General features: G+C 42.8%; 1 protein-coding gene across 3 annotated transcripts in view; it reads left to right on the forward strand.

The window, feature by feature from the left end:
* The window catches only part of LOC130367941 (BTB/POZ domain-containing protein 2), a 120081-nt gene that overhangs the window by 48483 nt on the left and 48714 nt on the right, over nucleotides 1–22884 (forward strand). For all 3 annotated transcript variants that reach the window (XM_056570986.1, XM_056570996.1, XM_056571001.1), the window contains exon 4: nucleotides 6119–6224. In XM_056570986.1, the coding sequence (XP_056426961.1) occupies nucleotides 6119–6224 (106 nt within the window). The remainder of the gene's footprint in view (nucleotides 1–6118; nucleotides 6225–22884) is intronic.

The following is a 22884-nucleotide window of genomic DNA, read 5'->3' on the forward strand; positions in this document are numbered from 1 at the left end:
GACTGCAGGAGTCTGCAAGCAACTGGGTAGGCTACGTTAGTGCTTGTATTACTACCCCCATCATGGAACAGTCTGTTCCATTATGGGGGTTGTAGTACAGGGGCTGAGGGATTGATCGCACTGGGTCTCACTTCTGAGACCCGATGCCATCAGAAGTTATAAAGCAGTAGAGTGGGCGGCATGATCCGCAACCCTGCAATGTATTGTGTGTTTTTACTTTCATTTTTAAATCCCCTGCCTGGAGCCTTGAATGGCCGGTACCGAGGAGTTTTTAAAATGAACATTGTGAGTGGCAGCGGGGGCCATATGTATATTAAAAGCACTGTGGGGGGCAATATATATATAGTGCTGCAGGGGGGCAGACATATAGCCTATATGTCTAGTCCCCCAGTGCATTTATAATATGACCCCTGCTGGCGCATTTATAAGTATATATACCCCCGCAGCGCATTTGTCATAATATGCCACTGCAGTGCTATATGAAAAGTATATCTAGCAGCAGCGCATCGGGCCAGCAGCTGGCTGGCCCGATGATGCTGATACAATACTTTTCATACATAGCGCTGCGGTGGCATATGTATATAGAAGCGCTGGGGGGGGGGCAGACATATAGCGTTATCTGCCCCCCACAGCGCTTATATATACATATGCCACCGCAGCGCTATATGTGAAAACTATTCTCTCAGCATCATCGGGCCGGCCGGCTGCTGGTCCGATGCGCTGCTGCTCGATATACTATTCACATATAGTGCTGTGCAGGCATATTATGACAAATGCGCTGTGGGGTATATATACATACACTTATAAATGCGCCGGCGGGGGTCATATCTTTATTAATGCGCAGCAGGGGGGGGGGGGGGTCGAATTATAACGTCATACACGGCAGGTTCCGGCTGCAATCAGCAGCCGGGGACCAGCCCGTAATGGCCGACATCCGCGATCGCACGGATGTCCGCCATTAACCTCTCAAATGCCGTGATCAATACAGATCACGGCATCTGCGGCATTGCGGTACTCTGATTGGATCATCGGTTCGCCCGCAGCGCTGCCGCGGCGATCCGAACATCCAGCATGGCGGCCGGAGTTCCCCTCACCTTGCTCCGGCCGTCTCCTGGGGTCTTCTGCTCTGGTCTGCGATCGAGCAGACCAGAGCACAAGATCACCGATAATACTGAGCAGTGCTGTGTCCTATGCATAGCACTGCACAGTATTAGCAATCAAAGGATTGCTATAGATAGTCCCCTATGGGGACTATTAAAGTGTAAAAAAAAAAAAAAAGTTGAAAAATGTAAAAATAAGTGAAAAATCCCCTCCCCCAATAAAAATGAAGATTGTCCTTTTCCCATTTTACCCCCAAAAAGCGTAATTGTTTTTTAATAAACATATTTGGTATCGCCGCGTGCGTAAAAGTCCGACCTATCAAAATATAATGTTAACCCCTTAAGGACCAAGGACGTACCGGTACGTCCTTGGTCCTGCTCTTCTGATATAACGCGGGGTTACACAGTAACCCCGCGTCATATCACGGCGGGCCCGGCGTCATAGTGAAGCCGGGACCCGCCTCTAATAGCGCACGGCGCCGCGCGCTATTAACCCTTTAGCCGCGCGCTCAAAGCTGAGCCGCGCGGCTGAAAGTGAAAGTTCCCGGCTAGCTCAGTCGGGCTGTTCAGGATAGCCGTGGCTAATCGCGGCATCCCGAACAGCTGACAGGACAGCGGGAGGGCCCCTTCCTGCCTCCTCGTTGTCCGATCGCCGAATGACTGCTCAGTGCCTGAGATCCAGGCATGAGCAGTCATGCGGCAGAATCGTTGATCACTGGTTTCTTATGAGAAACCAGTGATCAATGATGATCAGTGTGTGCAGTGTTATAGGTCCCTATGGGAGCTACAACACTGCAAAAAAAAAGTGAAAAAAAAAAGTGAATAAAGATCATTTAACTCCTCCCCTATTAAAAGTTTGAATCACCCCCCTTTTCCAATAAAAAAAAAAACAGTGTAAATAAAAATAAACATATATGGTATCACCGCATGCGGAAATGTCCGAATTATAAAAATATATCATTTCATTAATTAAACCGCTCAGTCAATGGCGTGCGCGCAAAAAAATTCCAAAGTCCAAAATAGTGCATTTTTGGTCACTTTTTATATAATTTAAAAATGAATAAAAAGCGATCAATAAGTACTATCAATGCAAAAATGGTACCGCTAAAAACTTCAGATCGCGGCGCAAAAAATTAGCCCTCATACCGCCCCATACACGGAAAAATAAAAAAGTTATAGGGGTCAGAAGATGACAATTTTAAACGTATTCATTTTCCTGCATGTAGTTATGATTTTTTCCAGAAGTCCGACAAAATCAAACCTATATAAGTAGGGTATCATTTTAATCGTATGGACCTACAGAATAAATATCAGGTGTCATTTTTACCAAAAAATGTACTACGTAGAAACGGAAGCCCCCAAAAGTTACAAAACAGCGTTTTTTTTTTTCAATTTTGTCGCACAATGATTTTTTTTCCCGCTTCACCGTAGATTTTTGGGCAAAATGACTGACGTCATTACAAAGTAGAATTGGTGGCACAAAAAAATAAGCCATCATATGGATTTTTAGGTACAAATTTGAGTTAGGATTTTTATAAAGGCAAGGAGCAAAAAACGAAAATGCAAAAACGGAAAAAACCCCGGTCCTTAAGGGGTTAATGATCATTCGGGTAGAAGAAACAGGCATGGTCGCACATCTACAATCTTGTATAATGATCTGATTACTTCTCAGCATAATATCAAAAACGAACAGGTTGTTAGTATACATTTTTGATCAAAAAGTACAAGCCCACTCGCCACGTCAAGGCCACCTATTTAGAGTGGGTCCCTAACGTCCCTAGCATAAAATGGCGTAGCACTGGGCGGCGACCACCACCGCCGCGACACCAGTGCCCACGGGGGGAACGACCCACTGGCAGAGCGGCCCCAATGCCACTCAAACCAGTCTATGGGTCGCACCTCCCCACAGACACGGCGCCACACCAGTGTGAACAAGGTGTAACCGCACACTCGCCAAGCTCTCCCAGTCAGACTGGGAGGCTGCTAGGAAAGAAATGGCCCTTGTGTAGCTAACTACTACTTATATAGGGTTGGGCTGAGGGGGTGGGGAAGAGTGCAGACACATGTTCAAACAAAAAAAAAAGGAGGGGATAGAATTTTTTTTAAATAAACATATTTGGTATCACCGCGTGCGTAAAAGTCCGACCTATCAAAATATAATGTTAATGATCCCATACGGTGAATGGCGTAAACGTAAAAAATGAAAAAAGGCCAAAAATGATGCTTTTTTTTGTCACATTTTATAAAAAAAAAATTAATAAAAAATGATCTAAAAGTTTTATATATGCAAATGTGGTATCTAAAAAAAAGTACAGATGACGGTGCAAAAAAATTAGCTCTCATACCGCCATATATATACGGAAAAATGAAAAAGTTATAGGTGGTCAAAATAGGGCGATTTTAGATTACTGATTTTGTACAAAAACTTTTAGATTTTTTTTTTTATTTTTTTTTTTAAGCGGTACAAAAATATAAAAGTATCTAGCCATGGGTATCATTTTAATCGTATTGACTAGAGTAGTGCGAACTTACAGTAAATTCGATTCGTCACGAACTTCTCTGCTCGGCAGTTGATGACTTATCCTGCATAAATTAGTTCAGCTTTCAGGTGCTCCGGTGGGCTGGAAAAGGTGGATACATTCCTAGGAAAGAGTCTCCTAGACTGTATCCACCTTTTCCAGCCCACGGGAGCACCTGAAATCTGAACTAATTTATGCAGGATAAGTCATCAACTGCCGAGCCGAGAAGTTCGTGTCGAATCTAATTTACTGTAAGTTCGCTCATCTCTAGTATTGACCCACAGAATATAGAACACATGTCATTTTTACCGTAAAGTGTACAGTGTGAAAACAAAACCCTCCAAAATGTGCAAAATTTTGGTTTTCATTTAAATTTCCTCCCTAAAAAAAATATATTTTTTGGGTTCGCCGTACATTTTATGGTAAAATGAGAGGTTTCATTACAAAGTACAATTGGTCACACAAAAACAAGCCCTTATATGGGTCTGTAGATGGAAATATAAAGGAGTTATGGATTTTAGAAGGCGAGGAGGAAAAAACGAAAATGCAAAATTTAAAATTGGCCTGGTCCTTAACCCCTTAAGGACGCAGGACGGAAATGTAGGTCCTGGTGAGGTGGTACTTAACGCACCAGGACGTACATTTACATCGTGTGCATAACCGCGGGCATCGGAGCGATGCCCGTGTCATGCACGGCTGATCCCGGCTGCTGATCGCAGCCAGGGACCCGCTGGCAATGGCCGACGCCTGCGATCTCGCGGGCGTCCGCCATTAACCCCTCAGGTGCAGGGATCAATACAGATCCCGGCATCTGCGGCAGTGCGCGATTTGAATGAATGATCGGATCGCCCGCAGCGCTGCTGCGGGGATCCGATCATTCATAACGCCGCACGGAGGTCCCCTCTCCTTCCTCCGTCCGGCTTCCGGCGTCTCCTGCTCTGGTCTGTGATCGAGCAGACCAGAGCAGAAGATCACCGAAAACACTGATCTGTTCTATGTCCTATACATAGAACAGATCAGTATTTGCAATCATGGTATTGCTATGAATAGTCCCCTATGGGGACTATTCAAGTGTAAAAAAAAATGTAAAAGTAAAATTTAAAAAAAAGTGAAAAATCCCCTCCCCCAATAAAAAAAGTAAAATGTCAGTTTTTACCTATTTTACCCCCAAAAAGCGTAATTATTTTTTTTTTATAGACATATTTGGTATCGCCGCGTGCATAAATGTCCGAACCATTACAATAAAATGTTAATGATCCCGTACGGTGAACGGCGTGAACGAAAAAAAAAAAAGTCCAAAATTCCTACTTTTTTAATACATTTTATTAAAAAAAAAATTATAAAAAATGTATTAAAAGTTTTTTATATGCAAATGTGGTATCAAAAAAAAGTACAGATCATGGCGCAAAAAATGAGCCCCCATACTGCCGCTTATACGGAAAAATAAAAAAGTTAGAGGTCATCAAAATAAAGGGATTATAAACGTACTAATTTGGTTAAAAAGTTTGTGATTTTTTTTAAGCGCAACAATAATATAAAAGTACGTAATAATGGGTATCATTTTAATCATATTGACCCTCAGAATAAAGAACACACGTCATTTTTACCATAAATTGTACGGCGTGAAAACGAAACCTTCCAAAATTAGCAAGATTGCGTTTTACGTTTTAAATTCCCCACTAAAATAGTGTTTTTTGGTTGCGCCATACATTTTATGATATAATGAGTTATGTCATTACAAAGGACAACTGGTCACGCAAAAAACAAGCCTCATACTAGTCTGTGGATGAAAATATAAAAGAGTTATGATTTTTAGAAGGCGAGGAGGAAAAAATGAAAACGTCAAAATTAAATTGTCTGAGTCCTTAAGGCCAAAATGGGCTGAGTCCTTAAGGGGTTAAGGTGAAAATGGGCTTGGTCATTAAGGGGTTAAAGATGAACGTAAAAATACACGATACATCGCAGGGTTGCGGATCATGCTGCCCGCTCCACTGCTTTATAACTTCTGATCTCATTGGGTCTCATTTCTGAGACCCGATGCGATCAATCCCTCAGCCCCTGTACTACGACCCCCATCATGGAACAGACTCTTTTCCATGACGGGGGTAGTAGAACAAGCACTAATATAGTCTCCCCAGCCACCTGCAGACTCCTGCAGCTGGGGGAGCTACTACTTCCATCATGGAAACAAGTCTGTTCCATGATGGGAGTAGTAGTAGTCCCACAACATTGCAGGAATCTGCTGATTTCATCTCTTCTGAGCATTCTCAGAAGTAATAACGGATAGTATAAACTGGGGGCAAACGGATGACTTTACAGGTTCATCCGTTTGCCATATACTTCAATGTTAATACCTGCTGTATTAAAATAGTTATGAAAATGTGGGGTGTGTACTCGTGGGATACTGTAACTCAGGTGTTTTTTTTTATTTATTTATTTTATATTTATATTATTATTATTATTATTATTAATAATGCCTGTGCTATATTTTTTTTCCAGGCTCGTCTATTTGATGAACCTCAGCTAGCAAGCCTCTGCTTAGAAAACATAGATAAAAATACTTCAGATGCTCTGAATGCGGAAGGTTTTACCGATATCGATCTAGGTATTGTGTTCTACGATAATAACATTGTGGGTAAATTTTATGATGTCTAAAGACACAATGAAAATATGGTCAAAATCTACCTCAGAACAGTTGCCACAAAGTTGCACACGTTGCAGATTTTCACAATGGATTTTTTTAAGATGAAATCTGCCATAAAATCTGCAAGTAACACATTTGTTGCAAAAGTTATTTGCTGTGTTTGGACCCCAGACCATAGAGATGTTTGACAGACACTTTCCCCAAATACGATGACATGTCCATTTAGGGTTGTTTGATGTAGCAGACTGAAAAGAGTTATTCTTGTTTTCTGGAATTGCTTAAGAAAAAGGATCTTTTCATATCAGTCTGCTTTTTACATTTCCAATGTTATGCTCCCTGAAAGATTTTGAATAAATTGGTAACTAGATGTTGACAGCCTAGGGGGTCCCTAGCTCAGCTCTCATAGCAGGAAAGGGGCTCCTATATTGAGCACTGAGTTGGGGAATTAAGCATGCGTTGCACAGCTATGTGTAGGAATCGGTGGGTCTCGATTCTGAGACCCCAACCTGTAAAAACTTTTGACATTACATGACCAAATTTGGTTTATCATTATAGTAACACATTAATCTTCTGTGCCCCCTATTACAGACAGAGCAAAGAGAGGAGGTTCCTTCTACTGCAAGTTATTTCACAGCTAATTCCAATTATGTGCTCCTCTGTGGTGCCAGGTTTACCCTAAAAGAAAAGATAAGCTTTTATTACTCCTCATCATAATAAAATATATAACTTAATAAATTAGGAATGAAAGACAACCTTTTTTTTTCCTTCTAAATTTAAGTATGCTTAGCCCCGCTGCTAGACTAGTGCTCAAGTGTTCATTCAGTTTAGATGCTGCACATTAGTGTTGTGGTTTGTGGCTTTGGGGTAGAGTTAGATTTGGCTGCAGAGGTTAAACAACCAGTTAAATATCTGCATGGCTGCCACCGTGTGGTCTAGTGAATACAAAATATATTCACAAAGACCAGGCACATTAGACACTTAACTAAGCAGTGTTATTGAAGACCAAATGCATTCATAAACACCCCACAGACCAACCTATTTATTAGGAATTTTGGAAGAGTTATATCCTAATATCCAATGCACAAATTAACACTACACATCCAAATACTGGCGGAAATAAAGATGTTTAATAAACAAACAATTGACTAAACATGTTCTAACTAAAAGGAAAGGTAGTTAAAAGACTTTAAACTACAGTGTAAGTAACACATGTTCAATAATTTTAGCAGAAACACTATCTGTTGGCTATTTGGGTGGATTTTCCTTTTAAAGGTACAACTATCATAATTGAAACACACAAAGAATATAACTAAAAAATGCTTAGCTTCGGGGAACCTTTACAGCAAGTAAGAGAAACAAAGACAGGCATGGAGAAGTAGATGCGGTCCTTTGTCACAAGATCAGGCCCAAACACAAAGTTGAAAGGGAGTTGGTGTGGTTGTTGAAGAAAGAGAGAGTTTGGTCCTTTTCGATTGTTTTTTATTGTGTTATCCCCGCCCCTTTTTCCAGACCACCTGTGGGTTGGCTTTGTTTACAAAAACACCTATAGGTCCCTGTAAACTAGCTTGAGAGACCCCCCCCCCAGGTAAGAGGCTCCATCTTGCCTTTGTTTAACCTAACTCCATGTGGCTTTCTGGTACGCTCATCCAAGCACTGGAAGGTGTTTGTCTATAAAGTTAAGAATCTTCCTTTGTTTAAAAATAAAACATGTTACAATAACAAAATGTAATGGACAGGTCTACAACAAAAAATCTACGAGGTTAACTGGGTACAGGTGAGATAAAAATTAGAATAAATATATGAAGAGTCCCAGTCCTCAAGTACCTCAACCAAAATGGATGTACAATGGATAATTGGTATAATTGTATTTATTGTAGTCTTTTAATCACATATAAGTAGAAAATTACTCACAGGGCCCATGTGATAAACAATTAACCAATGTAAGATATATATATATATATATATATATATATAGAGAGAAAACGGGGGCCTGAATAACCTACAAAGGTAAAAAGACCTCAAATGTCCAAAATGCAGTATTATATTCCTGTAATGCAAGAAAAAGATCCTATAGTGACATAATAGTCCTGAATTGCTGAAAAGCGACCATGCTACAAAATCCAGATACAGTTAAATGATCCATTATGAAACCTGCAACAGTGTCACATGTTCTATGTAACTAATGGTATTAAGTGTCGCTCACAACTCCATGTGTGAATGCTGTCCGCCAGCTCCGCTAATAGTATAGTTGCCGATGCTGTGTTAGGAGCTCTGATTGTATAGTTACCAGTGATTGATATGGAGCGTTCCAGTACGGACTTTGTTCGGTCACTGCAATCGGTCCGGAGGGAACACAGTATTTCTCAGCACAGGCAACAATCAGTCTTCAGCCTGGAGAAGGTCTCGGCAAAGACAGCTGTTCTATCTCCGGCTAGTAGTTGTGAAGTGCTGGATTTGTGGAGCGCTGGAGGTACAAAGCGGCATAAGCAGTGATAGTACCCGGCAGGATGTTAATGAGCGTACAGTCACTTGTGGAGCGCTGGAGGTACAAAGCAGCTAAAGTGCATATGCAGTAATAGTACCCAGAGGGTATTTGATGAGCGTACAGTCACTGACGAGCAGTGAGCATTTGGCAGGAATGCATGCTAGTCAGTCACCATCCTGGACGTATTAGTAAGCATGAAAGTCCATCCTCTGCACCTTGTTTAGATAGAACAGATAAAACAACTTAAAAGTAAATGGCCAAATGCGTTACAGGGTGTGGACAATTTATTCAAACCCCTTCCTCAGTGGCTATGAATAATGTCCTCAAATAACAGATCACTTTTATAGAGATATGTCTAATTATTCAGCTGATGGGTCACAAAAAAAGAGGAGAAATGGAATCAAACAAGTGATAAGAAGGTATCCACCATGGAGATTCATCACATATATATCAAATAAAAAATATTAAGGATGACCAGAAGGATGTAAGTAAAGCCAAAACATCAGTGTGTGATAAATATTACGTAAACCACAGTTGTGCAAAAAATGAAAAATAAAAATTGGAAATGAGAATGAGATACCGTAAGTCCCAATTCACACTCCTATTGCTTTTCAATGCTTTAATAGACATTATTGCATCTTAAACCCCAAATGAAATATAATGAAGCGAATAAATGAAAAATATATATAAATAAAAATGAGACTAAAAAATAAGTTATAATAATAAAAATAAAAAGAATTAATAAAAATGGAAGTGTAAATAAAAATAATAAAAAATAATAAAAATACAGTGTAGTATAGGAAGGTGTATTCCAGCCTGGGGATCACCTCGATTAGGGGGTGAGCCACGGAAAGAAATCCATCCCCTATAGATAACCAAATAACTCCAAATTACAGTTCAGCCCTCTGGGTTCCAAACTCTCAAACTCAAAGATTCTTTGGCTCTCCGCCTTGGACATCTGAATCATGAAACTACCCCCACGCCAACTTTTCTAAATAACTTTCAGCCCTACAAATGATAAAGTAGATGGGTCCCTGTTGTGATAAATGGAAAAATTGGTAGAAAGTACAATTAGTTACATATTACATGTGGTGACACTGCTGGTTTCATAACGGATCATTTAACTGTATCTGGATTTTGTAGCATGGTCACTTTTCAGCAATTCAGGACTATTATGTCACTATAGGATCTTTTTCTTGCATTACAGGAATATAATACTGCATGTTGGACATTTGAGGTCTTTTTTCCTTTGTAGGTTATTCAGGCCCCCATTTTCTCTTGATATATTTTAATTGGTTATTTGTGTATCACATGGGCCCTGTGAGTAATTTTATACTAATTTTAAATGGGATTTAAGACTACAATAAATACAGTTATACCAATTATCCTTTGTACATCCCTTTTGGTTGAGGTACTTGAGGACTGGGACTCTTTTCATATGTTTATGTTACAATAACATTCATAATTGTATTATCTGCCCAATTTTAGTATGTGCCTTATGTGCTTTTAAAGATTGTTGAATAACAGAAGCTTTTTTATGCTAATTCAAGTGCTGGAATGTGTTTTTGTATGTATTGGACTATTGGTCACTGATCCCCTCTGCATACTTTGCACTGGAATAGGACTCCTAGATACTAGAGAGGCTGGTGAGCATTGGTGACTTGATGTTTATTTAATTTTTTTTATATATACCATAAGTTAGTATCTGTACAGATGATTTTTTATTAAAATAAAAAGTACATCCAGATAAACTGATTGCACCACATGAGGCCTGAGAAAAGCAAGTGAGCATTAGGCTCAGGGAAAGATGGCTTGTCCTCCGGATTCTTTTTTTTCTGAAGTTTAAAGTTCAAGGGGGGCTTGGATGTTTTTCTGAAAAAATAATACTGTATTTATCGGCGTATAACATGCATTTTTTATGCTAAAATTTTTAGCCTAAAGTCTATCTGCGTGTTATACGCCGATGGACTGTTTGTGACCACGCAAAAGCCGCTGCAGTTCAATGATTTAAAGCGGGCGCTTTAAATCATTGAACTGCAGCAGCTTCTGCCTGGCTAGAGTCCCACTGCCTCTGCCAGATTCCCTCCCCGTCCCCGGTTTTATAGTTATATGTCCCGCCGCCGCCATATCCCAATTCCTTCTCCGTCCCCGGTTTTATAGTTAAATATCCCGCCGCCACGGCCCAATTCCCTCCCCGTCCCCGTTTTATAGTTAAATATCCCGCCACTGCCCAATTCCCTCCCTGTCCACGGTTTTATAGTTACATGTGCCCTGGGGACTGCGGTCCTTCATACTCTGGCGGGCTCCGGAGCTGTCACTGTGCGCTGCGTAATGACGAGTGACGTCCTCAACACGACGTCACTCGTCAAGTCAGTGTGCGGAACACAGTGACAGATCAGGAGACTGCCGGAGCATGAAGGACTGCAGTCCTTAGGGCACATGTAACTATAAAACCGGGGACGGGGAGGGAATTGGGCAGTGGCAGCGGCGGGATATTGAACTATAAAACCGGGGACAGGGAAGGAATAGAGCAGCGGCACTCTGGCCCCACAGAAGCCACTGCACGTCAATGATTTAAAGCGCTTGCTTTAAATCATTGAACTGCAGAAGCCGCCAGAAGCAGTTTATCGAGGTACACCTGCACACACACGCACCCTCATTTTTCCAAGGATATTTTGGTAAAAAAACTTTTTCACCAAAATTTCCTTGGAAAAATGAGGGTGCGTGTTATACCCTGATAAATACAATATATTGTGGGATATGAATACTAGCTTTGTGTGGATAGAACATTGATCCAGGGATTTATTCTGATCGCCATTGGGGTTTTGTATCAACACTGTAGTTTTTTAGGTTGAACTTGATGGAGGTTTGTCCTTTTTTTTTAACAAACTGTGTTACTTTGAATGTACTATTACCATAAAAGGATATTTTATGGATGGTTAATGCTGCTGGATTTTCTCTACTGATATGAATTAGCGATGGGACTGTCCTACTGTGACTGACTGAGCACTGCTCCAAAATTGTAGGTGCTGCTGTAACAGTTGCAAATACATAAATGCTATGGTGCCTAGGTGTCTTAGTAGGTCTATTAAATATTTTCTTTGTGAAGGACCATAAATGAAGCTTAGTGTTTGTGAAGGACCATAATGAAGCTTATTATACCTGCACCAATGTGTGGACTTGCCAAAGTGTCTTGTTGCTATAATGAGCTGTGTCAGTAGTAACTTAGGCTATTCCAGATACGCGAATACTAAGTAGCTGCAGTCTAACTGATGCTGATAATTACAAATTGTTATACCCTGTATCCCACTGACATGCTTCTCTGGCTATGGCCATCTTCATGAAAGGGAGGCAAAAAATATTTTAGTAAACACCTTAGTGTACCACAAAATATTTATCTAGCGGTCTGTATCAAATACCTTTGTATAGCACAAAATACATCTCCAGCAGTGCCAAGCACCACAATGCAGCATTACTAGTAACAATTTCCAAAGCAGCCTTTCATCCTCCCATTATTAACCAAACCACCCTTTTATTCTTCTACCCTGTAGTCTCCAGACTGCTTCCTTGGTGCAGGACCAGTTGACTCTTAGGGTACATTCACACTGCGGAATACCGCGGTGTGAACTTAACATTAGTATGAATGGGTCTCCGCGAGACAAGTTCACACTGCAGAATTTCAGCGGCGGACAATTCCGCCTTTGAAACTGTTCTGCGCAAAGAAAGAACATGTTAATTCTTTGCGCGGATTCCGCGAGCACTGCATAGCAGTCAATGGTGACGGCTAAGTGGCCCGCGGCGCTAGCGCTGAAGTATTTTCGGCGGGGGATGCCCGACGGAATCTCCGCTCGCTGAATTCAGGGAGTGGAGATTCCGCAGTGTGAACGCACCCTTAGTCAATTGACCAATGATGTCATCGCAGGTCTTTTATCCTTCTAACCACAGGAACAGAAGAAATATTACAGGATTGGCGATATTAGGGAAGTACATTTAGGAAGCCCCTATTGTGCCAGAACAGCAAAAAAAAAAAAAAAACATGGCATACTATTTTGGAAACTACACCCCTCAAGGAACATAACAAGGGGTACAGTGAGCCTTAACACCCCACAGGTGTTTGACGACTTTTCGTTAAAGTCGGATGTGTAAATTAAATTTTTTTTTTCTCTAAAATGCTGGTTTTCCCCAAAATTTTACATTTTTGCAAGGGGTTATAAGAAAAAATGGCACCCAAAATTTGTAACCCCATCTCTTCTGAGTATGGAAATACCCCATGTGTGGATGTCAAGTGCACTGTTGGTGCACTACAATGCTCAGAAGAGAAGTCACATTTGTCTTTTGGAAAGCAAATTTTGCTGAAATGGTTTTTGGGGGGCATGTCGCATGGCCCCTATGGTGCCAGAACAGCAAAAAAAAAAAAAAACACATGGCATACTATTTTGGAAACTATACCCCTTAAGGAAGGTAACAAGGGGTACAATGAGTCTTAAAGGGGTATTTCAGGAAAAACTTTTTTTTATATATCAACTGGCTCCAGAAAGTTAAACAGATTTGTAAATTATAGATGAGTAGTTCGGCACTGCTAACTTCTGTACCTGAAGGCGGGTGGACACTAAGTCGCTGTAGCGGAGTGAGGGTACGGTGGTGCTCAGACTCACATAGAATATACCATCAGTGCATGAGAAGACAAAGAAAAGTCGACACTCACCGGATTTCCAATTCAGCAGATTTATTTGCACATTACTCACAGCCGTAGTACAATTCTCGGGGAGACGACGGATGGTACAAGGGGGGTACCACAGAGAGGCGACACCTGTGTTTCGCACTTAGTAGTGCTTCAACGGGCCTACGGCCTAGATTTGTAAATTACTTCTATTAAAAAATCTTAATCCTTTCAGTACTTATGAGCTTCTGAAGTTAAGGTTGTTCTTTTCTGTCTAAATCCTCTCTGATGACACCTGTCTCGGTAAACGTCCAGTTTAGAAGCAAATCTCCATAGCAAACCTCTTCTAAATTGGGCGTTTTCCGAGACAGGTGTCATCAGAGAGGATTTAGACAGAAAACAACCTTAACTTCAGAAGCTCATAAGTACTGAAAGGATTAAGATTTTTTTATAGAAGTAATTTACAAATCTGTTTAACTTTCTGGAGCCAGTTGATATATATAAAAAAGTTTTTTTTTTCCTGGAATACCTCTTTAACACCCCACAGGTGTTTGACAAATTTTCGCTAAAGTTGGACAGAAAATTTTGATTTTTTTTCACTAAAATTCTGATGTTACCCCAAATTTTTCATTTTCACAAGGGGTAATTGGAGAAAAAGCCTCCCAAAATGTGTAACCCAATTTCTTCCGAGTATAGACACACCCCATATGTGGATGTAAAGTGCTCTGCTGGCGAACTACAATGCTCAGAAGAGAAGGAGCGCCATTGAGTGTTTCGTGAGAGAATTTGGTTGGAATAGAAGTTGGGGGCCATGTGCGTTTACAAAGCCCCCCGGCTGCACCAGAACAGTGGACCCCCCACATGTGACCCCATTTTGGAAACTACACCCCTTACAGAATTTAATAAGGGGTACAGTGAACATTTACACCCCACTGGCGTTTGACAGATCTTTGGAACATTGGGCTGTGCAAATGAAAAATTTAATTTACATCCACATATGGGGTATGTTCTTACTCAGAAGAAATGGGGTTACAAATTTTGGGGGGCTTTTTTTTTCCTACCACTTGTGAAAATTTAAAGTATGGGGCAACACCAGCATGTTAGTGTAAAAATGTATTTTATTTACACTAACATGCTGGTGTAGACCCCAACTTTACCTTTTCATAAGGGTTAAAAGGAGAAAAAGCCCCCCAAATTTTTTAATTTCTCCCGAGTACGGAAATACCCCATATGTGGCCCTAAACTGTTTCCTTGAAATATGACATGGCTCCAATCCCACGACAGTGTTTCCCAAACAGGGTGTCTCCAGCTGTTGCAAAACTACAACTCCCAGCATGCATTTACAGACCATACATGCTGGGAGTTGTAGTTATGCAACAGCTGGAGGCACATTGGTTGCGTAACACTGAGCATTTGTTACTTCAGTGTTTCTCAACCAGTGTGCCTCCACCTGTTGCAAAACTAAAACTCCCAGCATGTACAGTCTCTCAGTGCATGCTGGGAGTTGTATTTTTGTAACAGCTGGAGGCACACTGGTTGCAAACACTGAGTTAGGTAACAAACTCGGTTTCACAACCAATGTGTCTCCAGCTGTTGCAAAACTGCAACAATCAGCATGTATTGACAGTCAAAGGGCATGCTGAGAGTTGTAGTTTTGCAACAACTAGAGGCACACTGCTAAAACTCCCAGCATGCCCTTTGGCTTTGCATGCTGCGAGTTGTTGCTAAGCAACAGTAGGAGGTGAACAGGCCTCACATCCTGTCGTATCCTGCCACTGGGACCGCCGCCGCTGTATCCTGCTGCCGGGACCGATCCTGCTGCTCCTGTCGCCGCCATCCTGAGGGGCAAGGTAGGAGACCCCCACCAGCAGGTCCATGATTGGTCGGTCATTGCGACTGATCAATCACGTGATCGTAAGGCGACACCCGTGCCACCTCACTCCTGCTGGGTAAGGGTGAATGGGGCTGTCCCGGACAGCCCCATTCACCCTTTTTTTTTTTCCGGGTCACCAGAGACCCAATTGACCCGGAATAGCAGCAAATCGCTGTTCTGAATTGACCGGCGATTTGCTGCGATAGCCGACATGCCGGGATGGCTGCTGATAGATGTCAGTAGTCATCCCGTTTCGGTGATCCAGGAAAGCTGGGAGCTGTAAATGTAGTACTTCTTAGCAGTGCCGTACATTAACAGCGCTCGTCCTTAACCTCTTAAGGACCTAGGGCGTATGGATACGCCCTGGCTTTCTGTTACTTAACCCCTTAAGGACCCAGCCATTTTACACCTCAGGACCCGGCCATTTTTTGCACATCTGACCACTGTCACTTTAAACATTAATAACTCTGGAATGCTTTTAGTTATCATTCTGATTCCGAGATTGTTTTTTCGTGACATATTCTACTTTAACATAGTGGTAAAATTTTGTGGTATCTTGCATTCTTTCTTGGTGAAAAATCCCCAAATTTTATGAAAAATTTGAAAATTTTGCATTTTTCTAACTTTGAAGCTCTCTGCTTGTAAGGAAAATGGATATTCCAAATAAATTTTTTTTTTATTCACATATACAATATGTCTACTTTATGTTTGCATCATAAAATTGATGAGTTTTTACTTTTGGAAGACACCAGAGGGCTTCAAAGTTCAGCAGCAATTTTGAAATTTTTCACAAAATTTCCAAACTCACAATTTTTCATGGACCAGTTCAGGTTTGAAGTGGATTTGAAGGGTCTTCATTTTAGAAATACCCCACAAATGACCCCATTATAAAAACTGCAGCCCCCAAAGTATTCAAAATGACATTCAGTCGGCGTTTTAACCCTTTAGGTGTTTCACAGGAATAACAGCAAAGTGAAGGAGAAAATTCACAATCTCCATTTTTTACACTCGCATGTTCTTGTAGACCCAATTTTTGAATTTTTACAAGGGGAAAAAGGAGAAAATGTATACTTATATTTGTAGCCCAATTCCTCTCGACGAAGCACATACCTCATATGTCTATGTAAAGTGTTCGGCGGGCGCAGTAGAGGATTCAGAAGGGAAGGAGCAACAAGGGGATTTTGGAGAGTACGTTTTTTTTTTAAATGGTTTTTGGGGGGCATGTTGCATTTAGGAAGCCCCTATGGTGCCAGAACAGCAAAAATCCCCCACATGGCATACCATTTTGGAAACTAGACCCCTTGAGGTACGTAACAAGGAATAAAGTGAGCCTTAATACCCCACAGGAGTTTCACGACTTTTGCATATGTAAAAAAATAAAAATAAAATTTCACTAAAATGTGTTTCCCCCCAAATTTCACATTTTTGCAAGGTTTAATAGCAGAAAATACCCCCCAAACATTGTAACCCCATCTCTTCTGAGTATGAAGGTACCCCATAAGTTGACCTGAGGTGTACTATGGGTGAACTACAATGCTCAGAAGAGAAGGAGTCATATTTGGCTTTTTGAGAGCAAATTTTGCTCGGGGGCATGTCGCATTTAGGAAGCCCCTATGGTGCCAGGACAGCAAAAAAAAACACATGGCATACCATTTTGGAAACTAGACCCCTTGTGGAACGTAACAAGAAATAAAGTGAGCCTTAATACCCCACAGGGGTTTCACGACTTTTGCATACGTAAAAAAAATTTTTTTAAAAATCACTTAAAGGTGTGTTTCCCCCCCAAATTTCAAATTTTTGCAAGGGTTAATAGCAGAAAATACCCCCCAAAATTTGTAACCACATCTCTTCTGAGTATAAAGGTACCCCATAAGTTGACCTGAAGTGCACTACGGGCGAACTACAATGCTCAGAAGAGGAGGAGTCATATTTGGCTTTTTGAGAGCAAATTTTGCTCGGGGGGCATGTCTCATTTAGGAAGCCCATATGGTGCCAGGACAGCAAAATAACCCCCACATGGCATACCATTTTGGAAACTAGACCCCTTGAGGAACGTAAGAAGGCGTAAAGTGAGCATTTACCCCCCACTGGTGTCTGTCATATCTTTGGAACAGTGGGCTGTACAACATTTTTAATTTGCACAGCCCACTCTTCCAAAGATCTGTCAGACACCAGTGGGGTGTAAATTCTCACTGCACCCCTCATTACATTCCGTGAGGGGTGTAGTTTCCGAATGGGGTCACATGTGGGGTTTTTTTTTTTGCGTTTGTCAAAACCGCTGTAACAATCAGCCACCCCTGTGCAAATCACCTCAAATGTACATGGCGCACTCTCCCTTCTGGGCCTTGTTGTGCGCCCCCAGAGCAGTTTGCGCCCACATATGGGGTATCTCCGTACTCGGGAGAAATTGCGTTACAAATTTTGGGGGGCTTTTTTCCCCTTTACCTCTTGTCAAAATGAAAAGTATAGGGCAACACCAGCATGTTAGTGTAAAAAGTTTATTTTTTTTTACACTAACATGCTGGTGTAGACCCCAACTTCACCTTTTCATAAGGGGTGAAAGGAGAAAAAGACCCCCAAGATTTGTTAGTCAATTTCTCCCGAGTACGGTGATACCCCATATGTGGCCCTAAACTGTTGCCTTGAAATACGACAGGGCTCCAAAGTGAGAGCGCCCTGCGCATTTGAGGCCTGAATTAGGGATTTGCATAGGGGTGGACATTGGGAATCACTGGCGTAGAATACCCCTAACAGGGTGCCTCCAGCTGTTGCAAAACTCCCAGCATGCCTGGACAGTCAACGGCTGTCCGGCAATACTGGGAGTTGTTGTTTTGCAACAGCTGGAGGCTCCATTTTGGAAAGAGTGGCGTACCAGGCGTTTTTCATTTTTATTGGGGAGGGAGGGGGGCTGTGTAGGGGTATGTGTATATGTAGTGTTTTTTACTTTTTATTTTATTTTGTGTTAGTGTAGTGTTTTTAGGGTACAGTCACACGGGCCGGGGATTACAGCGAGTTTGAGCTGCCGCGCAAAATTTGCTGCATTGCAAACTTGCAGCCCGATACTCACTGTAAGCCCCCTGCCCATGTGAATGTACCCTGTACATTCACAGGCGGGGGGGGGGGGGACCTCCAGCTGTTGCAAAACTACTACTCCCAGCATGCCTGAGAATGTTTGGGAGTTGTGGTTTTGCAACAGCTGGAGGCACACGGGTTGGGAAACACTGAGTTAGGATACAATGTTTCCCAACCAGTGTGCCTCCAGCTGTTGCAAAACCACAACTCCCAAACATTCTCAGGCATGCTGGGAGTAGTAGTTCGGCAACATCTTTAGAGACAGATGTTGCCAAACTACAACTCCCAGCATGCTTGGAGTTGTAGTTTTGCAACATCTGGAGGACTACAGTTTGCAGACCACTAATAATACAGTGGTTCCCAATCTGTGCCCTTCCAGATGTTGCAAAACTACAACCCCCAGTATGCCAAAACTGTCCAGGCATGCTGGGAGTTGTAGTTCTGCAACATCTGAAGGGCCAGATGTTACAGCACTACAACTCCCAGCATGCCTGGACAGTAAGGGCATGCTGAGGATGTGTAGTTTTGCAACATCTGGAAGGGCACAGTGGTCCAAAAACTGTGGACCTCCAGATGTTGCAAAACTACAACTCCCAGCATGCCCAGACGCCAAGGGCTGTCTGGGCATGCTGGGAGTTGTAGTTTACAGGGTCCTATTACAGCAATGCATGTCGCTTTACGGCGACGTGCATTGCTGTAAAGGGCCCGACCGCGGCTGAAGATCAACTCACCTGTCGCCGCCGCTGCCATCTTCCTCGCCGGGATCCGGGTCTTCAGGGACGAGGTAAGTACCGGGGCCGGTCCCCAGCACTCCCCCGTCCCCCGCCGCGTCCTCCGGTCTTCCTCCCGTCCTCTCCGGACTTTCAGGGGCCGGGCAGGACGGGAGGAAGTAACCGCCCCCTCCTGCGATTGGTCGGTTAACTAACCGACAGATCGCAGGGTATAGGAGGAGGTGGCAGGTTTGCCACCTCGCTCCTATACGTTAGCATGATCCTGGCTGGCTGTGACAACCGGGATCATGCGAAATTACCGGGCGGTCGGGTCCCAGAGACCCGATCAGCCCGATATCGCCGCAGATCGCAAGGGCGATTTCCCTACATGGCCCCCCTCGGCGTTTGCCCTGGATGCCTGCTGAAGGATTTCAGCAGGCATCCAGTTCCGATCTCTGCCCGGCGAGCGGCAGAGACCGGAAAACGCCAGGACGTACGGGGACGTCCTGGGTCCTTAAGGCCCAGGGTGCGGGGACGTCCCCGTACGTCCTGGGTCCTTAAGAGGTTAAGGACACAGGACATATCCATACGCCCGTGGGAATTTTAGTCCCTGCCGTGCGGGGGAGGACCGGGATGCCTGCTGATATCGTTCAGCAGGCATCCCATGCAAATGCCGAGGGGGGGGGGGTCATACATTTCTCCCACACACACACACACACACACACCCTCCCCCCCCCCACACACACACACCCTCCCCCCCCCCCCCCCCCCCACACACACACACGCACCCTCCCCCCCACCGTTATTTTTTCAGTGAGAGCCTGGTCAATCTAATGGTGGAGCAGAGGAATCTGTACGCAAGGCAGTTCATCGCCCACCACCCTGATTCTTTTTTGGCCAGGTCCAATGAATGGTACGCCGTCAGTGCAGCCGAAATGAGGACATTTTGGGGCCTCGTGCTGCACATGGGCCTGGTCAAAAAGCCAAGTGTCAGGCAGTACTGGAGTGGGGACGTCCTATACCAGACCCCGCTGTACAGTATGGCCATGGCATGGAAGCGGTTCGAGGCCATTCGGGAATGCCTTCATTATGCAATGCACCAAGTCCAGAGTACATTCCAAATTTTTACCCCATAAAACCACTAAATTGCCCAAAAAAAATGTCTGCAAAAAAATTTAATAAATAAATAAACTGATAAGACCTCTGGGGGTATTTTTTCAAAAAAATGGGTCATGGGTCACTGAGTCACTATCATCGGGGACTTTTTATGTTCCCTCAAATGCGCAGCACGCTCTCTCCACATGAGCGGGATTTGCATTTGAGGCAACAGGTTAGGGACGCCACACACTCATCACATTCCCAGAATGATGATTCAGAGCATAGGGTTTGGAGTGGGCATATTCTTTAGTTTTGGCTATGCTCTGGGTCATAATTCTGGGAACATAACCTGTTTTATAATTTTATGTCCCACTGTCCCACCGATTTTAGTAACTTACCCCATGTAATGCTCCTTGAGGGGGGGTCCCACTGCTCTGGCTCCACAGGCAGCGATTTCGAAGCTCAAGGCCCCTGACTGCACTCCTGTTCTTCCTTGACCGGTCCATATGAGGTATGTCCTTATTCCAAAGAAATGTATTTACAAATTAAATTATTTTTTTTTCTGTTCTGGCACTAAATGCGACATGCCCCCCCCATTTCAGCAAAATTTGCAAATGTGACTCATTCTCTTCTGAGCATTGTAGTGCGCCCGCAGTGCTCTTGAAGTCCACACATGGGATATTACCTTACTCAGAAGAGATGGGGTTACACATTTTTGGGGGTCATTTTCTCCTCTTACCCCTTCTAAAAATCTAAAATTTGGGGAAAAAACTGCATTTTAGTAAATAAAAAAAAAATTATTTACACATCCAAAGTAGTCAAACACCTGTGGGGTGGAAAGGCTCACTGGACCCCTTGTTACGTTCCTTGAGGGGTGTCGTTTTTTTGCTGTTATGGCACCATAGGGGCTTCCTAAATGCGACATGCCCCCCAAAAATCATTACAGCAAAATGTGCTTTCCAAAAGCCAAATGTGACGACTCCTCTTCTGAGCATTGTAGTTCACCCGCAGAGCACTTGAGGTCCACACATGGGGTATTTCCATACTCAGAAGAGATGGGGTTACAAATTTTGGGGGGCATTTTCTCCTATTACTCATTGTAAAAAAATTTACATTTGGGGGAAAACTAGCATTTCAGTGAAAAAAAAAAAATTATAATAATTAACACATCCAACTTTGACATAAAGTCGTGAAACACCTGTGGGGTGTGAAGGCTCACTGTACCCCTTGTTACGTTCCTTGAGGGGTGTAGTTTCCAAAATAGTATGCCATGTGTTTTTTTTTTTTTTTTTTTTTTTGCTGCTCTGGCACCATAGGGGCTTCTTAAATGTGACATGCCCCCCAAAAACCATTTCAGAAAAACTCGCTCTCCAAAATCCCATTGTCTCTCCTTCCCTTCTGAGCCCTCTACTGCGCCTGCCGAACACTTGACATACACATATGAGGTATTTCCTTACTCGAGAGAAATTGAGTTACACATTTTAGGAAGATTTCTCTCCTTCAACCCCTTGTAAAAATAAAAAAAACTGGGTTTCCAAGAACATGCGAATGTAAAAAATGAAGATTTTGAATTCTCTCATTCACTTTGCTGCTATTCCTGTGTTAACACCTAAAGGGTTAACACACTTACTGAATGTCATTTTGGATACTTTGAGGGGTGCAGTTTTTATAATTGGGTCATTTGTGGGGTATTTCTAATATGAAGGCCCTTCAAATCCACTTCAAAACTGAACTGGTCCCTGAAAATTCCGATTTTGAAAATTTTGTGAAAAATTGGAAAATTGCTGCTGAACTTTGAAGCCCTCTGATGTCTTCCAAAAGTAAAAACATGTCAACTTTATGATGCAAACATAAAGTAGATATATTGTGTATGTGGATAAATGTATAATTTATTTGGAATGTCTATTTTCCTTATAAGCAGAGAGCTTCAAAGTAAAAAAAAAAAAAATGGTTTCCAATTTTTTCATCAAATTTTGGAATTTTTCACCAAAAAATGAAACAAGTATTGACAAAATGTTACCACTAACATAAAGTAGAATATGTCACAAAAAAAACAATCTCGGAATCAGAATGAAAGGTAAAAGCATCCCAGAGTTATTAATGCTTGAAGTGACAGTGGTCAGATGTTCAAAAAATCGCCGGGTCCTTAACCCCTTAAGGACACATGACGTTCTCATACGTCTCCATTTCCGAGTCCTTAACCCCTTAAGGACGCAGGACGTAAATGTACGTCCTGGTGAGGTGGTACTTAACGCACCAGGACGTACATTTACGTCCTAAGCATAACCGCGGGCATCGGAGCGATGCCCGTGTCATGCGCGGCTGATCCCGGCTGCTGATCGCAGCCAGGGACCCGCCGGCAATGGCCGACGCCCGCGATCTCGCGGGCGTCCGCCATTAACCCCTCAGGTGCCGGGATCAATACAGATCCCGGCATCTGCGGGAGTTCGCGATTTAAATGAACGATCGGATCGCCCGCAGCGCTGCTGCGGGGATCCGATCATTCATAACGCCGCACGGAGGTCCCCTCTCCTTCCTCCGTGCGGCTCCCGGCATCTCCTGCTCTGGTCTGAGATCGAGCAGACCAGAGCAGGAGATGACCGATAATACTGATCTGTTCTATGTCCTATACATAGAACAGATCAGTATTAGCAATCATGGTATTGCTATGAATAGTCCCCTATGGGGACTATTCAAGTGTAAAAAAAAATTTAAAAAAATGT

Source organism: Hyla sarda, chromosome 1 (genome assembly GCF_029499605.1).
Source record: "Hyla sarda isolate aHylSar1 chromosome 1, aHylSar1.hap1, whole genome shotgun sequence".
Lineage (NCBI taxonomy): Eukaryota > Metazoa > Chordata > Amphibia > Anura > Hylidae > Hyla > Hyla sarda.